A 27,835-nucleotide genomic window follows, 5' to 3' on the forward strand; every position below is an offset into this window, starting at 1 on the left:
GTGCGAACTGTATTTTATATTGGCATCAATGAGGACCAAAATATATTTCCATTTCTTTGAACAATAACGCTCTTTTATTATTATTAGTGTTATTATTATTATTATCATTATTATTGTTATTATTATTATTATTATTATTATTATTATTATTATTATTATTATTATTATTATTATTATTATTATTATTATTATTATTATTATTATTATTATTATTATTATTATTATCATTATTTATCAAGGTACCCATTCTCCCATGTCGAATGCATTATATATTCGTTAAGTGATTTGTTGTTTCAGTCAATGACAAACTCAACATTGGTTTAATTTGTGACATGGCGATTATATGTAACACTAAGACCCTGGTGACTATAATTATAATTATGTCAATATTTTATCCAAAGCGACAATCCAGTATTATCCGATATCGTATCGTGATAAATCTAACTACTACTACTACATTACTGCTACACTACTACTACTACTACTACTACTACTACTACTACTACTACTACTACTACTACTACTACTACTACTACTACTACTACTACTACTACTACTACTATTATTATTATTATTATTATTATTATTATTATTTCTAAAAATTTTTTAAAAATTGAGCTTTTATATAGAGCAATATCCACTTAACGTGCTCAAAGCGCTTTACAAGGGGTCCCTGGTCAACAGCAACATTTAACATGTAGGACGAGACATGACGCCTGTTAGGCGATATTACAATTTTTCGGACAAAGACAACGCTGTTAACGGCCAGGTACTCATTTTACACCTGAGTACGGTGAGAGAATGTGAGTAAAGAGTCTTTTCCAAGGACTCAACTATGCGTCGAGCGAGGCTCGAACCCAGGACCTTCCGATTATTATTATTATTATTATTATTATTATTATTATTATTATTATTATTATTATTATTATTATTATTATTATTATTATTACAACTATTGCTGTTGTGCGCCTATGTGGTCTTGTGGCATGACCGGGAGCTCCAGGGTTCGAGTCTCAATCTGAGCAGCGCATAGTTGAGTGCTTGGAAAAGGCTCTCTTTATTCACAGTCTCTCACAATTCTCAGGCGTTAAATAAATAGGTACCTTGGTGGAAAACATGTAATAAAGCCTAAAAGGCATCATGTCTCCTCCTACATGTTAAGTGTTGCTCTTGGGTATGGGCCAGTTTGTACAGCGCTTTGAGTACGTTTAGTAGATATTACACTATATAAATGTTTGAGTTTTATGTTACAAAAGTAGAAATATTGGTTATAGCGTAATAGTAACAATGGTGCGGCTATGTGGTCTAGTGGTATGACATTCGCTTTCGGATCGGAAGGTCCTGGGTTGGAGCCTCAAGCTCGGCGCATTGTTGAGTCCTTGGAAAAGGCTCTTTACTCACATTCTCTCACCGTACTTAGGTGTAAAATGAGTACCTGGCCGTTAACAGCGTTGTCTTTGTCCGAAACATTGTAATATCGCCTAACAGGCGGCATATCCTGTCCTACATGTTAAATGTTGCTGTTGACCAGGGACCCCTTGTTAAGTGCTTTGAGCACATTTAGTGGATATTGCTCCATATAAAGCTCAATTAATGGTAATTAAAGAAGTAATAGTAGTAGTTTTACAGTATCCATCAATGCCTATTCACACTGACGACGGTTGGGGTTAATTTGTTCAATTGCGTTATAAAAGACACTATCTTTGTCAGTTCCCAATCATTGTCACTCACACGGTCGTTGACGACACTTAATACTGCTCTGATTGAGAGAGAGAGAGAGAGAGAGAGAGAGAGAGAGAGAGGAGAGAGAGAGAGAGAGAGAGAGAGAGAGAGAGAGAGAGATACTCGTTGTACATATAGAATGACCTAACTACGTGTTGGCATGGTACTGTCATTGTTTGAAATCAACGGGTCCTAAATGTTGAAATGAATTCCCACGTTCTCCTCACTTTTAATCCATTCCTCCTAATAACACCATTGTGTCATAAACAGGTATGTATGAATGAACAAGGAAGTCCGAACAACAGGTTCAAAGAGGCGTCCTGGTCCTACTCATTGAGTCTCCTCATTAATATGCGTGGAATCGTAAAAGAATTGTGTGAACCGCTGTCGTTCCAGGAATGGTAAATTTAATTGGACACATGTCATAAATAATCAGCGTGGGAGGGGCTTAGATAGATAGATAGACACAATTAAGCATGTCCCTCTCTCTCTTTTTACAGCAGGTTCAAAGAGGCGAGTCCTACTCCTTGAGTCTCCTCATTAATATGCGTAGAGTCGATTAATGGTGTCGTAAAAGAATTGTGTGAACCGCTGTCATTCCAGGGATGGTAAATTTAATTGGACACATGTCATAAATATTCAGCGTGGGAGGGGCTTAGATAGATAGATAGATAGACCCAAGTAAACGCCCCTCTCTCTCTCTTTTGTCTATGTGTCGAGGTATGTTTGATTTCTATTGCTACCATTGTTATTAATATAAACCCGATCAATGGAGCCAAGTAAAAGTGTAGTTTAATATGTCTAATTTGGTTTATCATCATAAACCTGGCCTTTTTTGCTATTTTCCGTCCACAAATCAAGGTTGATCGAGCTCTGTCAAAGACATTCATATGGAGATTAAATCGCACAGCGTCCCTGGTTTCATATCCAAGCAAATGGCGTCGCTCGACCTCTCACTCGCCACTTTTGATGACGTTTTCCTACCTGTTGTCTCCTCTCGTCCTGTATTCTCTATGGGGCTGCCATATGGTCATAGTTTCTTATATCCAGTTTCGACTTCAAAAGTGGCTAAAATTATTTCACATATCCAAATTCTGCTAACACTCTGCCCCCATTGAAAAAGTCTTCAGTTTTGATAAACAAAAATAAACAAAATATAGGGAAACGTTGTTATTAAAAAAATAATGGAGATATAAAAAGTAATTACTGAAACATGAGTCTGGATGTAGCCAATTTTAGCCAAATTGGTCAGCATATGGCTATCTGGCAGCTAACCAGCTGCTTGGCTCTCACCATAGATAACGTTAAGTCTGTGGCTCCCTTAGAAAAGAAAAGGAAGGGAGACAACCGCATAAAAAAAAAACAAATAAACTATGCCAGTTGGGCACATTGAGGATTGTCATTTCTTTCCGCGCGACTCGTATGTAGTCAAATATTAAATCAATGTATTTTCGATCACAATGTTGATGAAAACAACCAAAAGATTCAATAAAATCACAATGCAGGCTTTTCACAACTTCGTTGTTATTGTCTTTGATCCTCAACTTATATACCAAGATTTGATCAGTTTGTTTGGTGATTATTGGCTACCTAAAAATGAAATACAGTAATTGCCAGTTCTATCACAAGTACAATTGCCATCTTGTCAGTTTTCTTATCAAATCCCCTCAAAAATGGCATTTTTGAATCCCTGCATTTGATACAAATTGACATTTTTGGCATTTTTTTCTGAACAAAAATTAATAATAATAATAATAATAATAATAATAATAATAATAATAATAATAATAATAATAATAATAATAATAATAACAATAATATGATTAGCATCTATTCTGAGATTATGACATCTGGATCGATTTTAAAGTGACGTATTCCCTCGGCAGCATATTAGCAATAAAATAACACTCTTTTTGTTTTAAAACAATCAAAACAAAGTAGAATTTTGTTTTTATAAGATGGAGAAAATGGCTTTATTTTCTCTTTTATCAGCAACTCTATGTTTTTATATTGGCACTTGGCACATTTGAGATACATTTGTTACGATATAAATGTATTTAGCGTTTTAAAGCACCAACCAGCACGGCTTGTGATTTGTTTGGTAAACTGAAAACAAAACTATCTGCCTCAATCTCATTTCCACCAAGCCACCAAGTTGCAGGGTTGCCAGTTTGGCATTTTAAATGCCAGATTCCAAAAATCTGGCATTTTTGAAAACCGTTTGGCATTAGAAAAAGCATTTGGCATTTGGCATTTTCATTTGGCATTTTTTTTTTTTGGAATTTTCTCTATAACTTCTTTGGACTCTGCACTTGAACCAGATTCAACAAAAAACATCATAAGAAACACGAAACAGTAAGTTTTCTTAATTGTCAATAATTATTTAACTGTTTACGTATTTACCTTTCATGTTAATGTATTTCTTTTTCATTCTTAAAATCCAACCGTGGTGTAGTGGTTTAGCACTCCACTGAGTAGTCAGTAGGTAAAAAATTACCCCAACTGGAAATTTAGTATAATTCAAAAAAAAAAAAAAAGAAAACACGCAAGCCACCAGGATATGATAGTAAATTGTCTATCAAAAGTGAGTAGTTTTCTTAGTGGGGGTGGAAGTCAACAGACTTTGGCATTTTTTTGAATGTTTTGGCATTTTTTGAGTCTTCCCCTGGCATTTTGTTGAAAAATAATCTGGCAACCCTGCCAAGTTGCGAAAGGAAACTAAAGAAACAAAAATCACCTGTTGTGCTGTTTGTTTTATGCTTATTGTTGATTAGACATTTCTTACTTATAGGAATTACTATAATTCTGACTTTATCATTGCACTTCCTCTGTAGGCCAAAATATGGCTACAGATAATCCTGAATCAAGCGTGCCGTGGCCAAACAATAAAGAGGATTACGAGCTACTTGGTGTCATTGGTAAGTTCATCCATATTTTTTCTCTCTTCTACCTTTGGGCCTGGAAAGGGACGGAACACTCACGTCATAACTAATTTTTCAGAGAGGGAGTCCACTACTCTACTATTAATTTCAATTCAATAAACTCATACAAACTTGCTATTTTGACATACTAATCGAACTCATTAGAAATGCCCAAGTCATAGAATAGGAATAGGAAGGCTACTCTACACTGAACTGAACTGCACGATCTATTTAGGCAGGCGTCTAGTTCTACGACTTTCAATTTCAGTTTCACATTCACATTATAAGAAACTCAAAGTAAGACAAGCTAAGACTCAAACTAAAGGGAAAAAAAAGAGCTTTTATGGGAGGCCTTCTAACTAGTAGGGGGTTTGGGAGGGGGGAAACTTTTTTTTAATAATTATCTAGGGGGTTTGGGAGGGGGGAGACTTTTTTTTTTTTTTAAAGTTTCCCCCCTCCCAAACCCCCAACTAGAACATTATGAAAAACAAGAATACTGGGGATGTCGGAGCATTCGGAAGGCCTCCCGCTTTTATATAGCGCAATATTCACTAAACGTGCTCAAACTCAAAGCATTTTACAAGGGGTCCCTGGCCAACAGCAACACTTAACAAGTAGGACGAGACATCATGCCTGTTAGGCGATATTACAATTTTTCAAAGACAATGCTGTTAATGGCCAGGTACTCATTTTACACCTGAGTATGCTGAGAGAATGTAAGTTAAGAGTCTTTTCCCAGGACTCAACTATGCACAAAGCGAGGCTTGAACCCAGGACCTTCAGATCCAAAAGCAAGTGTCATACCACTAGACCACATAGCCGCACAAAGAAGGTAGACCATTAGAATGTAAGAATGATTTATTTTTGTATATTTAATAAACAGGTGCAGGGGCTACAGCTGTTGTTCAGGCTGCTGTTTGTCGACCAAGGAAAGAGAAATGTGCCATCAAGCGTATCAACCTGGAAAAATGCAACACGACTGTCGAGGAGCTGTTGGTAATATTTTTATTTATGTCTTTGATGAATATGATTCCTTGACTTGTTATGACCATGAGATTTCCTAGCCATCATGTCCTAAATATACAGAGTTACTTGACTGTTAGAATTATATGGAATATAGCAGTTTTTATGATATTGTAGAAATAGATAGTATAGGCATATATAGTATATATAAGATAGAGGTGCTTGCTTAAATGCTGACTATGAATAAATGACATTTAGAAAAAAATTGAATGTAGTTTCATAATGCAAAAATACAGTTCTTGAAGAAATGTTGATTAAAGAATATTTGTCAACTATATTTTCTCATACGCACATATCAAAAGTAGTAGATACTGGTCTCAAAACCATTCAACGAAAAACAAGCAAAAAAAGAGATGAAAAATACAATTGATTATTTAAGGATGTTTGATGGAATGGGCAGATGAAATCAATGATTATATTTTTCCTTAGTTCGAAGGTGTTAGTTATATAGTAACATAGAATACTTAGTAGAAAGCTAAGTTTTTGAGCACAGACTATTCTGAGGGTCATTCAGACTTATGTAAAGAACGTCTGTAAATTTTGGAATTGATATTGATATTGAAAGACAGACCATTTTCCATTCACATTCACATCATTTTATTTTGTTTTATTACAGCTATTTGGTGTTTTAAAGTGGTACGTTTTTGTATTGTGTATATTTCAGAAAGAAATCCGTGCTATGAGTCAGTGCAAACATGAGAATGTTGTTTGTTACTATACATCATTTGTGGTGAAGGATGAACTGTGGGTTGTCATGAAACTTTGTGGAGGAGGTATGTAATGTAATTTGTATTTATCTGGTTGTTTCACTTTTGCGATAGTTCATTTGTAGAAATAAGAGTACTGAGGTGTTGTTTTTTTTTTTTGGGGGGGGGGGGGGGGGGGGGGGGGGGGGTTGTGGCCTGTTTTGGAGAACAAATATTTCAGACAAGACAAGTAGTAGTACCTTATCGTACTTCACCCAACGAGAGGGTCTTTTTAAATTGTTATATATTATTATTATTATTATTATTATTATTATTATTATTATTATTATTATTATTATTATTATTATTATTATTATTATTATTATTAGTTTTGAAATAATAAGATAGTCATAACCTCTGGACAACAAGGGCGATTCCTGTTTACATCAGACCTTTGGTTGATCTATTATTTATATTCCTTCATGGAATGCTTATGTGGTGACATCTAACAGTGCTATCCAGAAAGGTGTAATTAAAAAAATAATAAATTTAGTAGTCAAAATTAATTTTGTTTAGTCTAAGATTCGATGTGACGTTGCTGACATTGTTGAATCTAAATATAAATAAGCCAAGTTCTTCATTCTCTTACTTTTAAGCTTAATAATTGACAACTGTTTTGATGTGAATCAGGTTCTATGTTGGATATCATCAAGATGCGTCTACGCGCTGGAGTTGGGAAGAATGGTGTGCTGGATGAGGCATCCATAGCTACCGTCTTGAAGGAAGTCCTAAAAGGATTGGAATATTTTCATGCAAGTGGCCAGATACATCGGTGAGATAGCTAATTGTTAATCACACCATTATTGGTGACGTCTGAAATGACCGAAATGTGAAGGGCCATAAAACCCTTAAAAACAAAACAAAAACATATTATTATTGTTATTATTATTATTATTATTATTATTATTATTATTATTATTATTATTATTATTATTATTATTATTATTATTATCGTTATTGCTTTTCTTATTTTTACTATATTATAAAAATGTCTAGTGATTGTCATATTTAAAGTCCTTCTGAGCCACCAGGCCAGTGGAACCAGAGTTTATCCTAGTTTCTGTAGCGCGAAACGGACAATCGCGATTGCTTGCTTCCCTTTGGATAGGACGGTAATCTATCGAAAAACACTTTCCACCAGATCTAACAGAAACAACTATCCAATCACTGCTGGTTGGACAGGGGGTCAGAAAAAATCTCGACTGCACCCGGGTTTGATCTTGCTCCCTTTGCTTGTGAAGCGAGTGCTCTACCAACTTAGTTTTCGGGATCCCCGATTAAAAAGCGTGGTATTTAAATTTTTAGCAAAAAACGTACATTTCTCATGTCCTTTACTTCTTTGTCTTTAAATCTATATTAATTTCCATGCTTGTCATATATTCCTCTTCTTTTTTAACAACTTTTACAGAGACATCAAGGCCGGAAACATTCTGATAGGACATGATGGATCTGTTTTTGTTGCAGGTATTTTCTACTTTTTACATGACATTTAACATATGATAGGTTGTTTGTTATGTCATATTTTAAATACCAAGTAATGGATGGAATCTTGATATGCAAACCAGTTTCTTTCAGGCACAACAGGAAGAAAACAAGAAAAAAATTGCTTTCAGAGTGTGTAATAAAATATTAGAATAACAATGTCTTTTTACGATTCCAACTTTCAACTCTTAAAAGTAATCGGTCGTCTTTTTGATTTTGAAATCACCTTTAAAAATACAAAAAAACAAGAATACTTGAGCTATTATATAGCGCATTATCCACTTAACGTGCCCAAAGCGCTTTACAAGGGGTCCCTGGCCAACAGCAACATTTTAACATGTAGGACGTGACATGAGGCCTGTTAGGAGATTTTTACCATTTTTTCGGACAGAGACAACATCGTTTCAGCCAGGTACTCATTTTACACCCGAGTATGGTGAGAGAATGTGAGTAAATAGCCTTTTCCAGGGGCTCAAACCCAGGACCTTCCGATCCGAAAGTGAGTGTCATGCCACTAAACCACTGAGCCGCACACCGTAAAGATTTCTTTTCTTAATTATCAATTGATTCTTTTTAAATTAAGAAATATGAATCTAGATAAAAATTGAATAACAATGAAATTCGTTTACTTTAATCCATCATCATGGAACATCTGTCCAAAGGGTCCAACCCTTGAAAAGACTGAAATAATCCAGGGGTCAGCAAAGTGAGCAATAGGGGTTTAGTTTCTTGATCGAACACGAAATATGTTGATGTTAGGAGGATTGAACCCAAAATCTCCTCGGTACAAGTGTAATGCCCAATCCATTTGTCCATCTTGCACCTAGCTCAACAAATTCCATGATTATGTTGCTATCAGTAATAAGAAATCATAGTAATAATTATAACATTAACTTTGAAATACACTATAATTAATTTACACTTCTATGAATTTTCTTATCCTACATAGATTTCGGAGTGAGCGCATGGTTGGCCACTGGCAAGGATCTGACTCGGGATGCTGTACGGCATACATTTGTTGGGACGCCTTGCTGGATGGCACCAGAGGTCATGGAACAGGTGAGTGATTGGGTAGTTGGCCACTGGCAAGGATCTGACTCGGGATGCTGGATACATTATTTATAGTTATTTATGTCACAGATAGACTTTAGAATTGAGACGCCACCTTTTAAACAACTTACTTGGTTTTTGAAAGGGCATTTAAGTAAAACTATGAGTTTATTAGTAATAATGGACTCTCATCAAGCCCACAATACCCTCAGAAATACTGAGATTGTGGGCCATATAAATGTGATGATTATAGTGTGTTTATTTTTTAAATCATTATTCTACTCAGGTGAACGGCTACGACTTCAAGGCAGACATTTGGAGCTTTGGCATCACAGCTATAGAGCTGGCCACTGGAACTGCTCCTTACCACAAGTTCCCACCTATGAAGGTAAACATAATATGTAATGCTGTGATAAATAGATTTGCCTGTGCAGTCCCACATTTGAAAAGTAGAGAGTGATGGGGACTGCCTGAAGCCTGGGATCGTGAAAATACTAACGAAAGAATGATAATTGAGGGGCTTCGGATAGGAACAATGTATTGCTCCTATCCGAAGCCGCTCCATTATCACTCTTTCGTTAGTCCAACATTTGTTAGGCACTTACTCTGTGTTTCTGACAAAGTGTGTGCTTTAGGTATTTGTCCGCAATGCACAAAGATGAATAGATAGTTTATCATCTCAATTGCTCTGGATATCACACTAGAAAGGGGCTGCATACATACAGTAAAAAGGACAGGGTCAAGAACAGAGCCTTGTGGCACTCCAAAGTTTTAGTAAAACTTGTTCTGACTGAACACCATTCACCACGGCAGTCTGCCATCGATCCTGTAAATATGATGTAAACCATTTAAGGGCAATTCCTTTTATGTCGAACGTATTTTCTAGTCTCCTTAACAAAATGTCATGGTCATTGGTGTCAAAAGCAGCTGAAAGATCTAAAAGGCATTATAATACATTGATGTTGTTAGCATCGGCATTACATAACAAGTCATTAAAGATTTTAAGAAGCCCCGTTTCAGTACTGTGTTGCTGTTTGTAGGCTGACTGAAAGGGTTGTTCCAAACTGTTGCTCTTGAGATGAGATGATAATTGACTCAGTACTACCTTCACCAAAAGTTTTGACAAAAAAGGTAAATTTGATACAGGACGATAATTGTTTAATATATTGTGGTCCAGTGATGGTTTCTTCAGAAGTGGTTTGACGTGGGCACTTTTAAAGCACAATGGAACTTCGTCAGTCAGTATGGATGTATTTATGATTGATGTAATGGATTGTAATAATGCATCGATAAAGCTGGCCAAAAACTGTGCAGGTAAGGGTAAAGGTCGCAGGATTTAATTGGGGCTTTTTTTTAAATCAAATCTTTTATGAAACTGGGTGGAACTTGTCTAAAGGGGTACCACAGAATGTATCTGTATCTAAAAATGGTTCATGTCGATCTAGTTCTGTACGAATGTTATGGATTTTGTCTTGAAAAAAATTTACAAATTTGTTTGGCAAGTCTCTTTGATTGGTTGTAGATGGTAATGAAGTGCATCTTTCATGACCAAGTAGATCATTGAAGATGTTAAATAATTGTTTGCAAGATTTAGCAGTTTCGAATTTTAAAAGAAAATACGTCGTATTTGCTTTTTTTATTGTTGTCTTCCAGGCACGAAATGTGTTCTTGAATAATTCACGATGAATCGTAAGACCTGATGTTTTCAGCAGTCTTTCTGCTCTCCGACACTTCGTTTTAGTTTCTTTAATGTCCAACGTTTTCCTAACACTTGACAAACATGCGCCATTCCATACAAGGACCGTCACCAACCGCATGCTTGCGATGAGACAACTGTTCCACTGGGTTAATGCAGTAAAAATGGGCCTTAAAGCCAATTGTTAAAAAATTTCCTCCTATTTCACTTTTTGTCACCACCAGCATTGATTGCCATCACATTTATGCAAAAATCAAGAGGTTCGAAGCTTAACCCTCAGTCTAGTAAGACGTTTGTTTTTTGTTTTAAAAATAATAAATTTCTTGTATTTTCTATCTACCTTCTCTGGCACTGTATGATTCACTTGTTTCTATATTTTTAAAAATTTTACTATAATCTCTGTCCTTCCTGTTTCCAGGTGTTGATGCTAACGTTACAAAATGAGCCACCAGGATTGGATACCAGTGCCGAGGACAAAGACCTGTACAAGGGCTACAGTAAAATCTTTCGTAAAATGATCAGTGAATGTTTGAAAAAGGAACCTGATAAAAGGTAAATAAAGATAAAGAACTGAACAAGTGTGTAAGAAAGGTGCCAGACACATACCTGCCTATTATTACGGAACGTCCGTAATTGTTACGGAAGTGTAAGGACAATTACGGACTTACGGAAATAGAAGAAATATTACTGATACAAATGGTCGCAACGTTAATTGAAAAATAATAATTTATTTATTACTATAGTGTGTATAAATATTTTGTTTGAAGAATTGTAAATGGTGTTAATATATATATATAATGTGTAGAATTTGTAGCAGATGTAGTTTTTACTTATTCAATGGACTTGATTTCTTTTGAATATTTTGCCATGCTGTGGAAAATGGACTTTGATTGAGGCTTGACCCGCATAAGTAGTAGGCCTATATAACATGGTAAGTTTATTTTACATATATAAAACGATGGATCTATCATTATTTTTGTTTGCTTTAGTATTACTGAAATTTGACCATTAATTACTGATGAATTTTGTATTTCTTACTGAATTTGAAATTTTCAAGTAGGCAGGTATGCAGACGAAGCAAGAAAGAAAAATACAAGAAAAAAAAACATCCCAATAAATCAGTCGACCTCTTTCTTGCTTTGTCTGGCACCTTTCATACACACTTGTTCAGTTCTTTATCATACACTGGTGCCTGCTCATTAATTTCTTAAATGGATATTTTCAATAGATCTAGATATATCAGATCTAATTGAACTTTGTATCTTTTGTTGTTTGTTGTTTTTTTCTTTTTCTTGGATAACACAGTCACTCACAAAATGATGTTGATGCCTGTTTTTAAAATAGATGTTTAGTCTGTAAATTGATTTGGTATTAAGTAACAGGGAATGTTTATTTCTTAAAATGAATAAACTGTACGTTAATAGCGGTGATGCCAACTATAAGGAAAATTACTTTTTTTTTTTTTGCTTAAAAATGGTGCCAATACAAGAAATATGATAATCTTATTAAAATTACTTATTTTGGCAACTCTCAATTTTCCTTGTAATAGTTAAAATTTATACAGTGATATGACATTGTGAGCCCTGCTCAGTTTTATTTGTAAAATAGGGTCAGCTTTGAATTTCAGGGTTATTTTTGTTGTTGGTTTGTTTTGTCTTTTTGAAATTACAAATTTTTTCCCCCAAATGACACATTTCCGATTCTTGAAGTTGTCTTCTCTGAAAGCCCCATGACCAGAGTTTCCAACCGATATAAGCAATATTGATTAATTTATTTATATAAGCACTTGAAACTTTTAACCTGCTCTTGGTAATGTGATAACATTGTTTACTCATGTCAAATCTGTGCCACTATGTTTTACAAGAGAGAAAAAAATCAAATTCTTTTGTATACATTTTATATTGTTGAGACTGATATTATCAGTGATAACTAAAACTACATCGAACTTTGTGTTCTAGGTATGTCTTGATTTTATATAAGATTTTGAATCATCAATTTTCATTTTCTTTTCTAAACCGATTTCAGGCCCACTGCAAAACAGTTACTAAAACACGAATTCTTTAAGAAAGCCAAGGTAGGAGTTTTGATTTTGTATTTTTTATAACATATTTAAGCAGTCAATCATTCAAACTTTCTTCACAAAAGGCAAGATTTATATGGTCACTTTAGGGAATTAAATTTCATTTTTAGAGGGTTTGTTCATGTTGATCTCACAAGTAAAGAAAATTGTCTATCAAGCAAATTCAAATATAATTTTTCTTCTTCTTCTTCTTCTTTTTTTTTTTAATTCTCTTTACTTTTCCCCCCTTCTTTTTCTATTTAATTTATACCAACCTTTAAACTGTTAAGGGGGGGAGCGACACTAAAGGGTCATTTTTTTTATTTGATGAAACATCCTAAACTTCTATGCACACACATAATGTACCTGTTTGGGAAGGATGATTGCATATCTACCGATTGTCATAATATTTTGGTCACGGGTAGAAAAAAGGAAAATAAAGAGGCCCAAGACTAGAAGCCCGATTTTTAATTTGTTAATTAGAAACTTGAAAAATTAAGTTCAAAGTTATTACTCGATTATTCCCCTTGAAAAAGGTTACATAATGTCAAATTACTCATTAAAAAAAATTTTTTTTTAATCCGGCTCCTAGAGGACCTGCGTATTTGTATGACACTCATTTGTAGAAAGTTTGAGTAAGATTGGTTGAAAACTGAGGGAGGAGATGGGTTTTTAGTGACGAAAATTGCAGTTTTGAGCAAAACACATTTAAAAGTCAAAGTAAACGAGTTAAGGGAAAAACTCTCCTCTCGCTCTCTGATTGGATTGTGACCACATGACATTATTAAAAACAAAGTGATTGGTTGTTGAAGATAGAGGAGAGTTTTTACTTTTCAGTGATATGCTTTTGCCTTTACTTAGTTATAAAGACTATTTGATATTCTTTCATGAAATCAGTCCATTGAAACTAAAAATGGGCAGGATTTAACCATACTATGGGTCACAAAATACGTTATTTTGAGTCGATAAAAACTGAAGATGAAGTTCTCATGCAATTTTTTATGCAGACAAATGGTCACAAGACAACATCCCACCAAAATCTAATTTTAGCAAACTGGGTCAAAATTCCTCATTTTTAATGTCGCTTCCCCCCCCCCCCCCCCCCCCCCCCCCTTAATGCAGTGTTTGGACTATATTATGTTCATTCTAATAAATTTTAATTTTATATTGTATATTGTATTATGATACTCTATTTGTAAATTCATGCTTAAGGATTCATTATCTTCAACGCCCATCTATGTCAGTGGTGCATGGAAATTGTGGTAGAAGATTTGGTTGTGTATATGTGTGTGTGTGTGTGTGTGTGTGTGTGTGTGTGTGCTTGCTCGCATGTATGTTTGTATGTGGGATTGTTCTGATAACAGACTTTGTAAAACGCTTGGGGGCCTTGGAAAAAAGTGCTAAACAAATGTGGTTATTATTCTTACTATTATTATTATTATTATTATTATTATTATTATTATTATTATTATTATTATTATTATTATAATAAGTCTAGTCGCGCGCAGGTCCAATATTGAGGACGAGCATAACTGAGTCACTGGGGCGACGGTCCAGTATTGAGTTGGCTTTGACGCGGCGCGCCAGTCCATTATTGAGGACAAGATCAACCCTGTTTATGAATGGAGTTGTTAACCTTTCTATATTTAGAAATGCAGTAAAAATTTAATTGATTCTGATTGGTCAATAGTTTAGCTATGTCCTTCAACTTGTTAAAGGCAAGTTAGTGGCCTTTCAAGTCATAACCGAAGCCAACAAAGAGCCCCCCCCCCCCCCCCCCCCCACCCTGCCCACTCCCATGCCCCTACCACGCTGTTTTGCATGCTCTGGTCATTTGTTACATCTCAAACAAAGGACACAAAGAAATTATGTTACCCACGTGTGTGTGTTTGTAGAAAATTCCTTTATTACATGTGTGCATCTGTACGTGGGCTCTTTGTGTGTATATGTGTGTGTTAGGCGAAAACTAGGCTAATGTGTGTAACAATAAGGTGTAAAGCCTTGCTCCCTCTCATTCCACCACTCAACTATTCGAAATAGAAAGATAACTGTTACAGGTTTCATAAATTCTTACTAAGTTTGCTCTCTCTCAATAAATATATTTCCCTTTAAGAAAATGTAAAGGTTGTACCATAAATTTTTGCTTTAGCTCAAAAAAGTATATTTTCTGGGATGGGTGTAAATATTGAAAAACTGCTAGGCGAGCTGCCATTGTTTCAACTGATCAGCTGTAGCAACTAGGCACTGTCCAGTGTAACTTCCGGAATGCAAGGCTGCGTCACTTGAGATAATAATATCCAGAGAAAGGCAATATTCGAAAAATAATCTCAGGCTACGTGCATGACTGTCAGAAAATACCGGTCAATGAGGACAAATGAATTTAGATATATTGGCATAACATTTAATGAGATGAAAACCTCCTTTGTGAAAAACAATACTTTTTATCTATATATATATTTACTTTGTCATTCACTTAATTTTATCTGTCGATATCCCCAGGATAAAGCATATCTCCAGAAAGTTTTACTGTCAGAAGGCCCAGCTGTCAAAGGTCAGAAGGTCAGTATTTGTTTTGATCTCTTTTCGGACCTAACTTGAAACTTGAGCTTTTGTATAGCGCAATATGCACTAAACAGGCTCAAAGCGTTTTACAAGGGGTCAACAACAAAGCTTAACACGAAGAACAAGACAGGGCGCTTGTAAGGCGATATTACAATTTTTTTCAACACTTTTACCAGTCGGGTACACATTTTACACCCGAGTACAGTCAAAAATTCTCATATCATAATTATATAATAATAATAATAATAATAATAATAATAATAATAATAATAATAATAATAATAATAATAATAATAATAATAATAGTAAGAATTGTGATATTTGAGTGAGAGTTTTAGTCAAGTTGAGGATCATTCAAATTAATTCATCATTAGTTTTGACAGTTAAGTGTCCCTTTCACCCATGTTTGCAAAGATGATATAAAGAAAGAAAAAAAGCAAAGACCAATTCATTAATTGTAACAAATAAAACTCGAAAAGAAAAGAAAAAAAGGTTTATCAGTGTTATTTTTGTTTTGGATTGATTTATTTGATGTTTTAGGTGAAAAGAGTTCCAGGTTCAAGTGGTCGTCTGCACAAGACAGAAGACGGGGGATGGGAGTGGTCAGATGAAGAGATGGATTGTGCCAGTGAAGAAGGGAAGGCAGCCATGGCTGACGGAAGGGTAGGTCGTTGGAAAATAGAATATAGCTCCTCATTGACCTCGTGGATCTGGAATTTTTTATCTTAACTTTCTATCATGTTAGACAGGCAGCAGCTGTTGCTTTTCTAGCTTTGTTTGGGTGGGGAGAGGGGTAAGGGTTAAAAAAATAAATACAGAAATATACCTTTTGTTTTTTATCCTCACTTTGCTGTTGCTTTTAATATTTTGTGATGATTCAGTTGTTGAACAGGGGAATTTAAGAAAAATATGACTTGATATTTTTAATCAATACTTCAACTGTATGAATTAATTTATTGCTCAGATTTATATTTAAGATTTGACTTTCAATACCTGTTAAGTAACACCCGGATAGAAATTGATTTAATACAAATCTTTCAGTCTATTGAAAAGTAAAAATGAATGCAACGGTTTCAAATAAAAAAAAATACCAAACACGGAATATTTCAGACTCAAATCTGTATTTTAGACAACAACAAGAGGCAATAAAAAAAATATAAATACATGACTAAAAAGCCAGATTGATCTGGTATTTAGTCCTGTATTTATGTTTCCATTGCTTTTTGTTGTTTTTGGCTGAAGAATGGCTTTGAGTCCGAAACGTTCCGTGTTTTGGTATTTTGTTCTTTTGAAGCTGTTATATTCATTTTTGTTTAATTACTTTTTACAGTCCACAGCTTCTAAGCAGCTCTAGTCACATTTTCAATCTACTGGACATTTTGGAATCACCAGGGAAAAGTTGAACGTACAAAAGATCCACGATATTCTTTTATAAGACAAAGAAGTCCAGTATTTTTCTCTTCAACTCACTAAATAAATGGCAATAAATTGCAATTTTCTCTGATTAATTAAAAAAAAGGGACTGGGCAGGTTCTGGAAAATCAACTCATTTTTGTCTATACTTCTTTTTAATTTTGAAATAATATTTTGAAACACACTTTTTAAAATTTTTTTCAGTCCCCAAGAGTAAAAATATCCCCTGATGAGGTAAGCTTTGATTTAATGCCTTTTTAAAAAATTCTTTTATTTAAGATAGATTAAGTTGATGTATTTATTATAAAAGTTGATCTAAAGTGTTCGTCTTGCCCTTGCAAAACTAATTTCTTTTGAGGTACTTAACGTGTCTTCTATTCCCCTATACCTGTTTTCCAATTGCTTTCTTTGTCATAAGCTAAATTATAAATAACCAAGAACAAACAGGCAGAAGATTTACAGAAAAAAAAATATCCCCTGTCAAAAATACAATCACAAACCAAAGAAGCAGGATAGGCTAGTAAAGAGAAGAAGAAACGACATCACTATCGGATCGTACACCCATGCGAACATCATAGGTATATGATTCAAGGGCAATGCTCCCATCCAACCACCCTGTCTTGGCGGGTGGTTGGATGGGAGCATTACCCTTGAATCATATACCTATGATGTTCGCATGGGTGTACGATCCGATAGTGATGTCGTTTCTTCTTCTCTTTACTAGCCTATCCTGCTTCTTTGGTTTGTGATTGTATTTTTGACAGGGGATATTTTTTTTTCTGTAAATCTTCTGCCTGTTTGTTCTTGGTTATTTATAATTTAGCTTATGATATCTTTAGGTTATGATTTTGATTTACATTTGTACTATTTTTGTTAGATTGCTTGTTTTTTTGTTTCAGCGGTCTCTCATATAACCTCAATTGTGTTGGAAGAGACCTAAAGCAACAAACAACAAATTTCTTTGTCTTGGAATGATATTACTTAGATTTGTCCTGGCCCTGGCCGTAGGGCTTGGCTGGGAAGGAAACAGTCGAATGTATAGTTGTAGTTTTGGGAGATAATATTTTTTTCCATGTAAATCATATCTCTGTTATGTACTGTGTTGTTTTTTTATTTAACATATTATTAGTAGTCATTTGAGTGCATTCCTCTTAGTGAGATTTTGTGCTGGTTTCTGGGTGAAACTTTTAGGTGATCTCAAACTAAGTACACGGATAATGTGCTCGTGGAATCTACATTTGTTCCCTATTTGAACCATTTCCCCTATGTCTTACTTTTTCCTCAAATACTTTTAATTGTTTATCTAGAATGTTTTTACTATCCAATTTTCTTCGTTTTACTAGTGCTAATATGGCCTAAATGTGTTGCCATAAAAGCCCAAAAACAAAAACAAAAAATCTTTTGTTTTGTTTCCATGGGGATATTTTGCTGTTTTTTTGTTTTTTTTTATTGTGTGTGTGTTTTGTTTTTTGTTTTTTTTTTGTTTTGATTTTTTTTTTCTTTTGTCGTACATTAAAATACATTAAAAATTTGTAAACAAATCCTTTTTGTCAAGGAATTGTTTAAAGAATTTTTTTTCCCGTTTAAATTCTGAAAGACGTAGATAAATAAATAATTTAGATTTTCAATCTGAGAGAATTTCTTTTTTCTTTTTTTTTTTTTACAATTATAGATACCGACCATTCCCATTCCTGTGGCAAGTTCCAAAGATGAAAACCCTCCAGCAGACCAACCCAAAGAGGGTCCCAGTGACCTGCCTGCTGCAGCTCCTGCAGAGTCGAGTGTGGAGGAAGAAAAACCAAAGACGGAACCTGGGTCTGGAGTCTCCAAAAATCTAGTTCTGCGGTTAAGGTAAAGCATTTAGCTTTGATTTATTGTTAACTTTATATTATATTTGGGGGCTAGGTGAGATAGATGAGTGGTTTAAATCATTGCACTTTGACTCAGAAAATCCTGGATTCGAGCCCTGCTTATTTTTTTACTTGGGCAAGATTATTAACTAGTTGACATCAGACATCTTGTTTGATGAATTATCTATATTCCTTCATAGAATGCCTAGGTGACAGTTTCTAATGATGCCGTGGCAAAAAGCCTAATTTTTTAATATATATATATATATCATATAATATATAGATTAAATGAATTCTTGTCACTTAGCTCTTTGTTATTGTTTTTAAATTGCCAAAGAGGTGATTAGTTCTCACTGGATTTTCTATGATGGATTATTACTAACGTAAAAGGTCACACATAATTTTATGTTTTGGTTAAGGTCGTTATCCAATTTCCTTCACTTTCATCAACAGGAACGAGAAAAGGGAATTGAATGATATACGATTTGATTTCAAGCCCGGTCAAGGTAAAGAATTTGTCCTTTTTTTTTTTTTTTTTATATATAGATTATTATAGAGACCTGCCTACTTCTACTAAAATTTGGTAGAAATACGAATTTTGGGTCCTAATTGGCAATTATATAGAGAGATCTTTAATTCAATAAAGTTTTGTTGCCAGAGTTATTATATAAAGGAGTTTAAAGTATTAATTTAATGTATTTAAACACAAATTGGTCATTTTTAGCGGTAGTTGTCATGTCCACTGATTTATTATCCCCGAAAACTACGAATTTTTCCAATTTCAAATTAGCAGGTCTGATTATAGATAGTTTCAGACTTTTCACACATTAAATTTCATTTGGCAACTTATGACAAATTAGAATAGATTTTATCAGACCTTAAAACTTCGGGAAACAACAAAGTTCACTTCTTAGGTTATACGTTTTTGATGGCTACCAGTAGATTTTTTATCAGCAGACTGGATCAAATACATTCTCTTGAACTTCATTTGTTTGTTTGTTTGGGGTGTCTATTCCTATCAATCTTCTCCTGTCTCTATGCAAATGACGTGGTCCAAGCTAGGTTTTCTTGAGGGAAAGTTGAGATGGATAAATGAACGAATGAAATAGAAAAAAAATAAATTATTAGTATATTAGTTTCGCAATTTTTTTCCTGTTGTGTTATCATTTAAGAACATATGCATATGGGAAGCTTCTTGGTGTTGTAAGGGCATAATTATTAAATGTACTTTTTTTGTCACCATCATTATCATCATCATCATTGTCACCATTATCATCATCATCATCATCATCATCATTACAGTCATCACCTTATATTCCTATTATTACTTGTTGCATTATTTGTCATTGCAACCAACCGGTCAATGCTTCTGTTTTGTACATTTCCATACCAGACACATCAGACAGCGTCTCCAGGGAATTAGTGGAGGCAGGACTGGTAGACGGCAGAGACATGATTGTTGGTACGTAATGCTTGTATCACACCAAATAAAATAAAAATAAAAAATTGAACTTCTATATAGCACAATATCTATTAAACGTTCTCACAGCGCTTTACAAGGGGTCCCTTGCCAACAGCAACACTTAACATTTAGGACGGGACACAACGCCTGTTAGGCGATATTACAAATTTTCGGACAGAGACAACGTAATTAACGGCGAGGTACTCATTTTACACCTGAGAACAGTGAGAGAATGTGAGTAAAGAGCTATTCGTCGAGCAAGGCTTTAACCCAGGACCTTCCGATCCAAAAGCAGGTGTCATACCACTAGACCACATAGCCACACAAATACATGTATCACACCAACTGAATCTCATATACAGACCTTCCACTTATCCAGATTAGATTTAATCAATACATATCCATATTTTAAAAATAGAATGAAATATAATAATATTTCTTCTGTAGCGCTTCTTGTAGAAACCTCTGTTTTCACAAGCATAAAACATGCATGCGCATGCGATTCAATCCAAATTTGCCAAATTATATTTTTCCCGGGAAGAATGTGACTTAGGATTGACTGATGAGACAAACCAGGATGGTTTCCTAGATTGAAACGGGGTTTTTTTGTTGTTGTTGTTGTTTCTTTAAAATTTAGACTTATTTAAAAAAAAAAAAAGAATATAGGTTAAAGTGTTTCATCTATTTTAATTTATTCCTTGCAGTGGCAGCAAACTTGCAGAAGATGGTGGACAAACCCGATTTAGCCAATGTCACGTTTGCTCTGGTCAGTACTTTGTTCTTGATTTTATACCTGACGTACATTGAAGTACAAAGTTTATGCATTGAAATACCCCATACTTTATTTTCTTGGGTCCTTAAATGGCTTAATGGTATTGAAAAAAACAAACTTTAAAATTCTATTTATTAGTCATTACAATTTTTAGAATCCGAAGTCAGAATGATTGAATCAATATTTAGCCAAACAATTTTTGTTAACGATTTTCTCTTAAACGCCTTGCCAGTCTCCCCTTCTCTTTTTTAAGTTTTCAATAAAATAAATAGATATAGGGGTATAGAAGACATAGTCAGTGACCTCCCTGCCCACTATGGGAGGTCAGGAACCCCACCAGAGAATGGGGAATAACCAAGGACCTGTTTGAGGGGCAGTGCCAAAAAGTGAATAGTGCGATGTAATGTATCGATTAAAAAGTTTAGTTGTATATATTTAATGTTTAGTTGCAAACTGCCAAACTGGCCACACTCCACACTTTTTTCCGATTATCATCTAAGAATTTTGTTTTGTTGATCCTTGAGGTTTCGACTTAATTATTATTATTATTATTCGATATAACACATCGTATAATACAGGTGAGGTGACTTGGTCACAGCCACAAAGTGTGATAATAAAAAGTACTGTACAAAAATGATACTAAGCTGCTAGAAGCTGTGGACTGTAAAAAGTAATAAACAAAAATGAATATAACATCTCTTCACACGAAAAAAATTAAATACCAAACGCAAAATATTTCGGGCTCAAAACCCTTCTTCAGCCAACAAGCAAACAATGAAAACTTAAATACTTTGCTTTAAAAAACCCAGATCAGCGGCAGAGAAATATTTGGCACAATTTAGTCATGAATTATTTTTTTCCTTGTTGTTGCTTGTTAGCTGAAGAAGGGTTTTGAGCCTGAAATATTCTGGTTTTGGTATTCTTCTTCTTTATTTTGAAGCAGTTATATTCATTTTTGTTTACTACTTTGTACAACAATGAATATAACAGCTTCAAAAAAAAAAAAAAAAGAACTAAATCCTTATCATGGAACCTTTTAGGCTCAAAATCCTTCTTCAGCCAATAACAGAAACGGTTAAAATATTAATACAGTAAAATTACTTTAAACCGAAAGAAGCTAAACCGAAAAATACCTTAAACCGCAAAGAATTTAATAAATTGTACTAGTTTCTTCATTATCTTTGTACTAATTCTTACGATGAACCGAAATACTTCTAAGAAGGACTTTCTTTAAACCGAAACAATTTGAGACCACCTTCCTTTATTTTCTCTCAATTTTTCTTCAAAAATTGGGGAAGGTGGCCACACGTAATAATGCCCGGCGATATTAAACAAAGAGCGTAAGTATAAGATGAGGGTGATGGGTGGGGTGTAGGCAAACACTGCACTTGGGCTCGGCCAACACCACAATCGCACAGACTGGAAAAGGAAGACAGCGGGTGACTGGCAGGCGAAAAATGAGGAAAGAGGAGGAGTTGGGGTGTAGAATCACACAAGCGAGATGTTCTCACTCGTGTGTTGATGATTTGGAACTGACTGGATTTTAAACACGAGAATAAGGAGGGGGGGGGGGGGGGTAGACAACTTACCATTGATATGCCATTTCATTTCCACTTTGTTGAAGGGGGGGGGGGGGTTCTATGAAATTAGGCCTTTGAACCTAATGGCTTTTCAACAAAAGAGAGATGCCTAGTAGTAGTAGACAGCTTAGCATTGACACGCCTTTTCATTTCCATTTCACTTCACCTCTGAGTAGCTGTGCGCCATTCATTATCAATTATCGCACAAGAACTTTCGATCTTATTTTAGCTTTGGATTTTACTAAAAGATGTCTAAAAGAAAGCACTGTGCTTACACGTTGGAGTTTAAAATTAGAATACTATGTGAAGTCGATGAAAAAAAAGTTGATCAAGACAGAGATATGTAAAAAACACGGCATCCCGAACTCAACTCTTTCAACAATTTTGAATTGAAAACGAAAACCCCCAAAAATATTTTTAAAACACACAAAAAAAAATAAAAAATTAATGGTTACGAAGACGGCATTTATTCAACAACTCCATTTAACGGGAAACCCATGATACCATTAAATGAGCAAATTCCTTAAAAAGTTACTACCATTGAAAAACATTGCAAAACGGGAACTTGCTTTAAACTAAAATGTCTTTAAACCGAAATGGTTTAGAAGGTCACCAAAATTTCGGTTTAAAGTAATTCTACTGTATATCACTTTAAATCCATGTAAACGGCGGAAAGGTTCTTGGCAAGTTAAGTCATTAAATCATATTTCGATGATCTTTGTATTTCCGGGCTAAATGTGCTGAGAACCTTTCTACCGTCTTTCTAGATTCAACATGATATATTCACTTTTTGAATAGTTTTTTTGTTTTTGTTTTTGTTGTTGTTGTTATCTGCTGAAAAAGAGTTATGAACCTGAAACGTTCCATGTTTATTTAGTATTTTGTTCTTTTTATACTCGTTGTATTCATGTTTGTTCATGACATATGACAGTCCACAGCTTGTAGCAGTTTGGGATTCAAAGTGTGGTAGAGAAACTGAACTCACTACTTTCCGAGTTCTTGGGTGGGGTTTGATTTCTGAGTTGCTCTCTACTTTTGTCTTGGAATAGGATTACTTGATTTTGTCCTGGGCCTGGCTATGTTTTTTTTTTGGGAGGGAAACAGCCAAATGTATCGTTATAGTTTTGGACAATGATATTTTTTTTCCTTGTAAATCATCTCTCTGTTATGTACTGTTATATATTATATTTTGAATATATGATTTGTAATCATTTGAGTGTATTTCTCTTAGTTGGATCATGTGTTTGTGTCTGGATGAGACTTTTAGGTAATCTCAAACTCAGTACACTGTTGGTGTGCTCTTGGTATCAACATCTGTTCCCTATTTGAACCATTCCTCCTTTATCTCAGCCTTTTTAAGGTGGTTTTAATTGTAAATCTAGATTATTATTTTTTTTTATTTCTCATTTTCTTCTTTTTTACCGGCACTGAAATGACTTAAGTGTGTCACAAATTCATTTTTTATTATCGCCTAACAGGCGTCATGTCTCGTTCTTTATGTTACGCGTTGCTGTTGGTCAGGGACCCTTTGTAAAGCACTCTGAGCATGTTTAGTGGATATTGTGCTATATAAAAGTTCAACAAGAAAAAAAACAAACATTGCTTTTCTCAGAATAAAATAATACACCCAATTTTCAATTAATAATATGTTCAAGTGCAGTCATATGTGACTTGTGATGATGCCAAATACAAATGAGCTACATTACTATATCATTTCAGGAAAGCCTTTTAACTGCAGAGACTGGGTGGGGTTTCTGACCTCCCGTAGTAGGCAGGGAGTTACTTACTGCGTCTTCTATCCCCCTATATCTGTTTTCCAACTTGCTTTCTGTCTTTGAATTGGAATGAGATTACTTGGTTTCGTCCTGGTCCTGGCCAGATACCCTGGCATAGAGGGAAACAGTCAAATGCATAGTTAGTTTTGAGAGATGATATTTTTTTTTCCTTGTAAATCATCTCTCTGTTAGCTCTGCATTATGTTTTCTTTATACTATATATGATTTGTAAAACATCTGAGTGTATTCCTCTTAGTAGGGACCTGTGATTGTGTCTGGATGAGACTTTTAGTGATCTCAAACTAAGTACTTTGATAGTGTGCTCTTGGAATCTACACCTGGTTCTTATTTGAACCAATTCCGCTTTGTCTTTCTTTTTCTTGAATGCTTTAATTGTAATTCTAGAACTTTTTACTATCCCATTTTCTTCCTTTTTACTGGCGCTGATATGTCCTTAATGTGTTGCAAGTGCTGTAAAACCCTTAAAAACAAACAAGCAAACTACAGAGACAAAGACTAAAATGTTGTGCTTCCCTGACCCCTTATGCTAATAATATCTTTTTTTATGTGTGTGTTACAGAATTCTGGCTGTGGTCCCAATGAAGCATCGGATGACAAGGCTTTAATAGGATTTGCACAGTTGTCCATCAACGAAGGATAAAATAATTTACAGAATTCTAGGAGTGATAATTTATATGAATTGAATCGCGAATATTCATTACTATGTATTGATTTTAGTTCTAATTATAGAATAGGAATATATTATTATTAAATTATTATTTGATAACGGAGACAACAACATTTTCAGAGTGGAGAGTATTCGAGAGTATTAGATCTCAATAAGTTATTTTATTTATGATGTTATGTGAAGGGAAATCCGATCCACAGCTTTTGATTTAGAAAATAAGAATTGTTGTCGTTAAAGATTCACCATTGTAATGTTTTTAGTGTTTCAAGCTTACTCGTTAAATCTACCTCGGCTTGATCTGTAAGAATAAAACTTCAACATTACAGATTTCTGATAGAGTTAGTGGATTTTTCAACATGCAGTTTGATCCACACAAACAGACCAGTTATGTATAGGGATATCCACCGATTATTTTAAAATGCCAAAATTTTGTCAAAATCGGATTTTTCCCTCTGGATTCGGATTTTGTTACCAACTGTTTAAAACAAAAATGTTGAAAGTGTTATATTTTTTTTGGTTAGAAATGGACATGTGGCCAAACTGAATGGCATAAAATTAATTTTAAAACTTTTAAAAAATTAAAGTTACTATTTATAGAAATATGAGTTGAAACCATTTATTTAATTTTTCTTGAAATTTGAATGCTTTTTCCCACAAAAAGGTTCAGATTTTTACTTTATTGTTTAAGCAGGTCTAGATTCAAGTACCATCTGAAATTGTGGACTGTAAACAGGGTTGCCAATTTTCCGTATATTTACGGAATTCAGTATGTTATAAAACTAAAACCTCAGTATATTTTCCAGTCACCTGCTAGATGGAGTAAAACGAAGTACAAAACATCTTTTTACCGGAGTTCACTGTCCAGATAGGGGTCGGTCAATGTGTTTGTGGGAAAGTTCAGTAAATTTTTGCCTGCTGAATTGGCAACCCTGTGTAAAAATTTAGAGAGAAAAATTATGTAATAATTTCAAAAAAAAGAAAAACTAGCGTATCAACCATTGTTTGGGGCTTAGACCCTTCAGTATTATGCCTTAATATGATGGGTGAATCCCCAACAGATGAGATTAGGGGAGTAAAATGCCAAAACAGAACGGGTGAGGAATTTTCCCAAAAAAGCTCCTTGTATATCGGAGGTCTTTTCCAAAGCTATTATATTTTTCTATCCATTTCAATAAAAATGTGGATAGTTTGATAGAGAAAAAAAGCAAATGATTTAGGCAAAATGTAGTTTTTATTTTTTGTACTCGAAATTTTGGAGTACAGGTTTTTTTGTTTTTGTTTTTAAAACGTTACTCGGTTGTTTGGCATATTTCATTGTTGTCATTGAGAATTAGAGTAATTTAATATGTATTCATATAGCTGTCGTTATTCAAAGAAAATAGTAAACTTTACTACTGTTATCATCATAATCACCTCATGTTTTATGGATGGCTACTACCAGAGATTCATGTTCTATATATTTATAAAATGATTTGTTTCTGTAACCACAACCTTCGTGATTCATCATTCCCTATATTTTTATGTCTTGTATTTGAAATTGTTAAAAGCTAGCAAGAACATTTTTGTAATTTATTTCAAAATTGACATTTTAAAACATTTTTTTCCATTTTATAATCAAGAGTTACCTTCACTTTGTTAGTTTTAAAAGATCAGTTAACTGCTGTAGTCTGTAAAAAACTCTTATCTAAAAATTTGGCCAGAAAACTCATGCTTCAAATATCGATTGATTTAAATGACCCTCATCTGGGCAAAAACTCTCAATCCTGGTCCTGGGACATTTAAATCGATTGATATTTCAAAGACTATTTTTCTGGCCAAATTTTTAAATACAAGTTTCTGGGTGGGGTTCTTTGACCTTCCATGATGGGCAGGAGGTCAGGCTGTGTCTTCAATTCCCTTATATTTTCTTTCTTTGTCTAGGAATGGGATTCTGGGTGGGGATCCTGACCTTCCATAGTGGGCAGGGAGGTACATGCTGTCTTCTATCCCCCCATACCCGTTTCCCAATTGTTTCCTGTCATTGTCTTGGAATGAGATTACTTAGTTTTGTCCTGATCCTTGCCGGAGTTCCTTGGCTGGAACTGGAAGGGAAACAGTCGAATGTATAGTTATAGTTTTGGGAGATGATATTTTTTTCCTTGTAAATCATCTCTCTGTTTTGCATTGTATTATGTTTAGTTTACATATTATATTGTATGATTGGTAAACATTTGAGTGTATTCCTCTTAGTTGGGACCTGTGCTTGTGTCTGGATGAGACTTTTAGGTGATCTCAAACTAAGTACTTTGACGGTGTGCTCTTGGAATCTACATCTGTTCCCTATTTGAACCAATTCCCCTTTGTCTTACCTTTTCTTTTGTGCTTTAATTGTAACTCTAGAACTTTTTACTATCCCATTTTCTTCCTTTTTACTGGCGCTGATATGACCTTAATGTGTTGCAAGCGCCGTAAAACCCTTAAAAACAAACAAAACATAGGAATGGGATTACTTAGTTTTGTCCCAGCCCTGGCTGGGGGGGAAACAGTCAAATGTATAGTTATCGTTTTGGGAGTTATTTTTTTCCTTGTAAATCATCTCTGTTATGTATTCTGTAAACATTTGAGTGTGTTCCTCTGGTGGGACCCTTACCTTGTGTCTGGATGATACTTTTGGTGATCTCAAACTAAGTAGCCTACTTTGATAATGTGCTCTTGGAATCTACATCTGTTCCCTAGTTGAACTAATTCCCCTTTGTCTTACTTTTTCTTGGGTGCTTTGGTCGTAAATCTAGAATATTTTGACTATTTCATTTTCTTCTCTTCACTGGCACTGATATGACCTAAATGTGTTGCAAGTGCTGTAAAAACCCTTGAAAACATAAACATAAATAAGAGTTTTTTTCTAGAGTACGACAGTTAACTGGTCATATGTGGCGGTATAAAGTTTTCATCCCACCATTAGAGTTTATGTTAAATTGTGTGTACACCTCTTTCCTGAATTTTTGTTCAATAAATCTAATGGGGTGGGGGTGTTTTGATCTTCTTGTGGCTCTTA

At 34.5% G+C, this 27,835-nt stretch overlaps 1 protein-coding gene across 1 annotated transcript; it reads left to right on the plus strand.

Moving 5' to 3' along the window:
* Positions 1 to 4,389: 4,389 nt before the first annotated feature.
* On the plus strand, positions 4,390 to 26,415 carry LOC144965022 (serine/threonine-protein kinase OSR1-like). The gene is made up of 17 exons (XM_078899881.1): positions 4,390 to 4,640; positions 5,527 to 5,639; positions 6,331 to 6,439; positions 7,043 to 7,184; positions 7,821 to 7,876; positions 8,844 to 8,953; positions 9,231 to 9,332; positions 11,059 to 11,192; positions 12,666 to 12,714; positions 15,199 to 15,258; positions 15,802 to 15,924; positions 16,879 to 16,908; positions 18,347 to 18,525; positions 18,978 to 19,030; positions 19,918 to 19,986; positions 20,691 to 20,752; positions 24,694 to 26,415. Exons 1-17 carry the CDS (start codon positions 4,565 to 4,567, stop codon positions 24,772 to 24,774), a joined length of 1,548 nt encoding a protein of 515 aa, XP_078756007.1. The 5' UTR covers positions 4,390 to 4,564; the 3' UTR covers positions 24,775 to 26,415.
* Positions 26,416 to 27,835: the final 1,420 nt, after the last annotated feature.

The sequence above is a fragment of the Berghia stephanieae genome, chromosome 2 (genome assembly GCF_034508935.2).
Source record: "Berghia stephanieae isolate SIO BIC M18660-M18661 chromosome 2, UCSD_Bste_1.3, whole genome shotgun sequence".
In the NCBI taxonomy this organism is placed as follows: domain Eukaryota; kingdom Metazoa; phylum Mollusca; class Gastropoda; order Nudibranchia; family Aeolidiidae; genus Berghia; species Berghia stephanieae.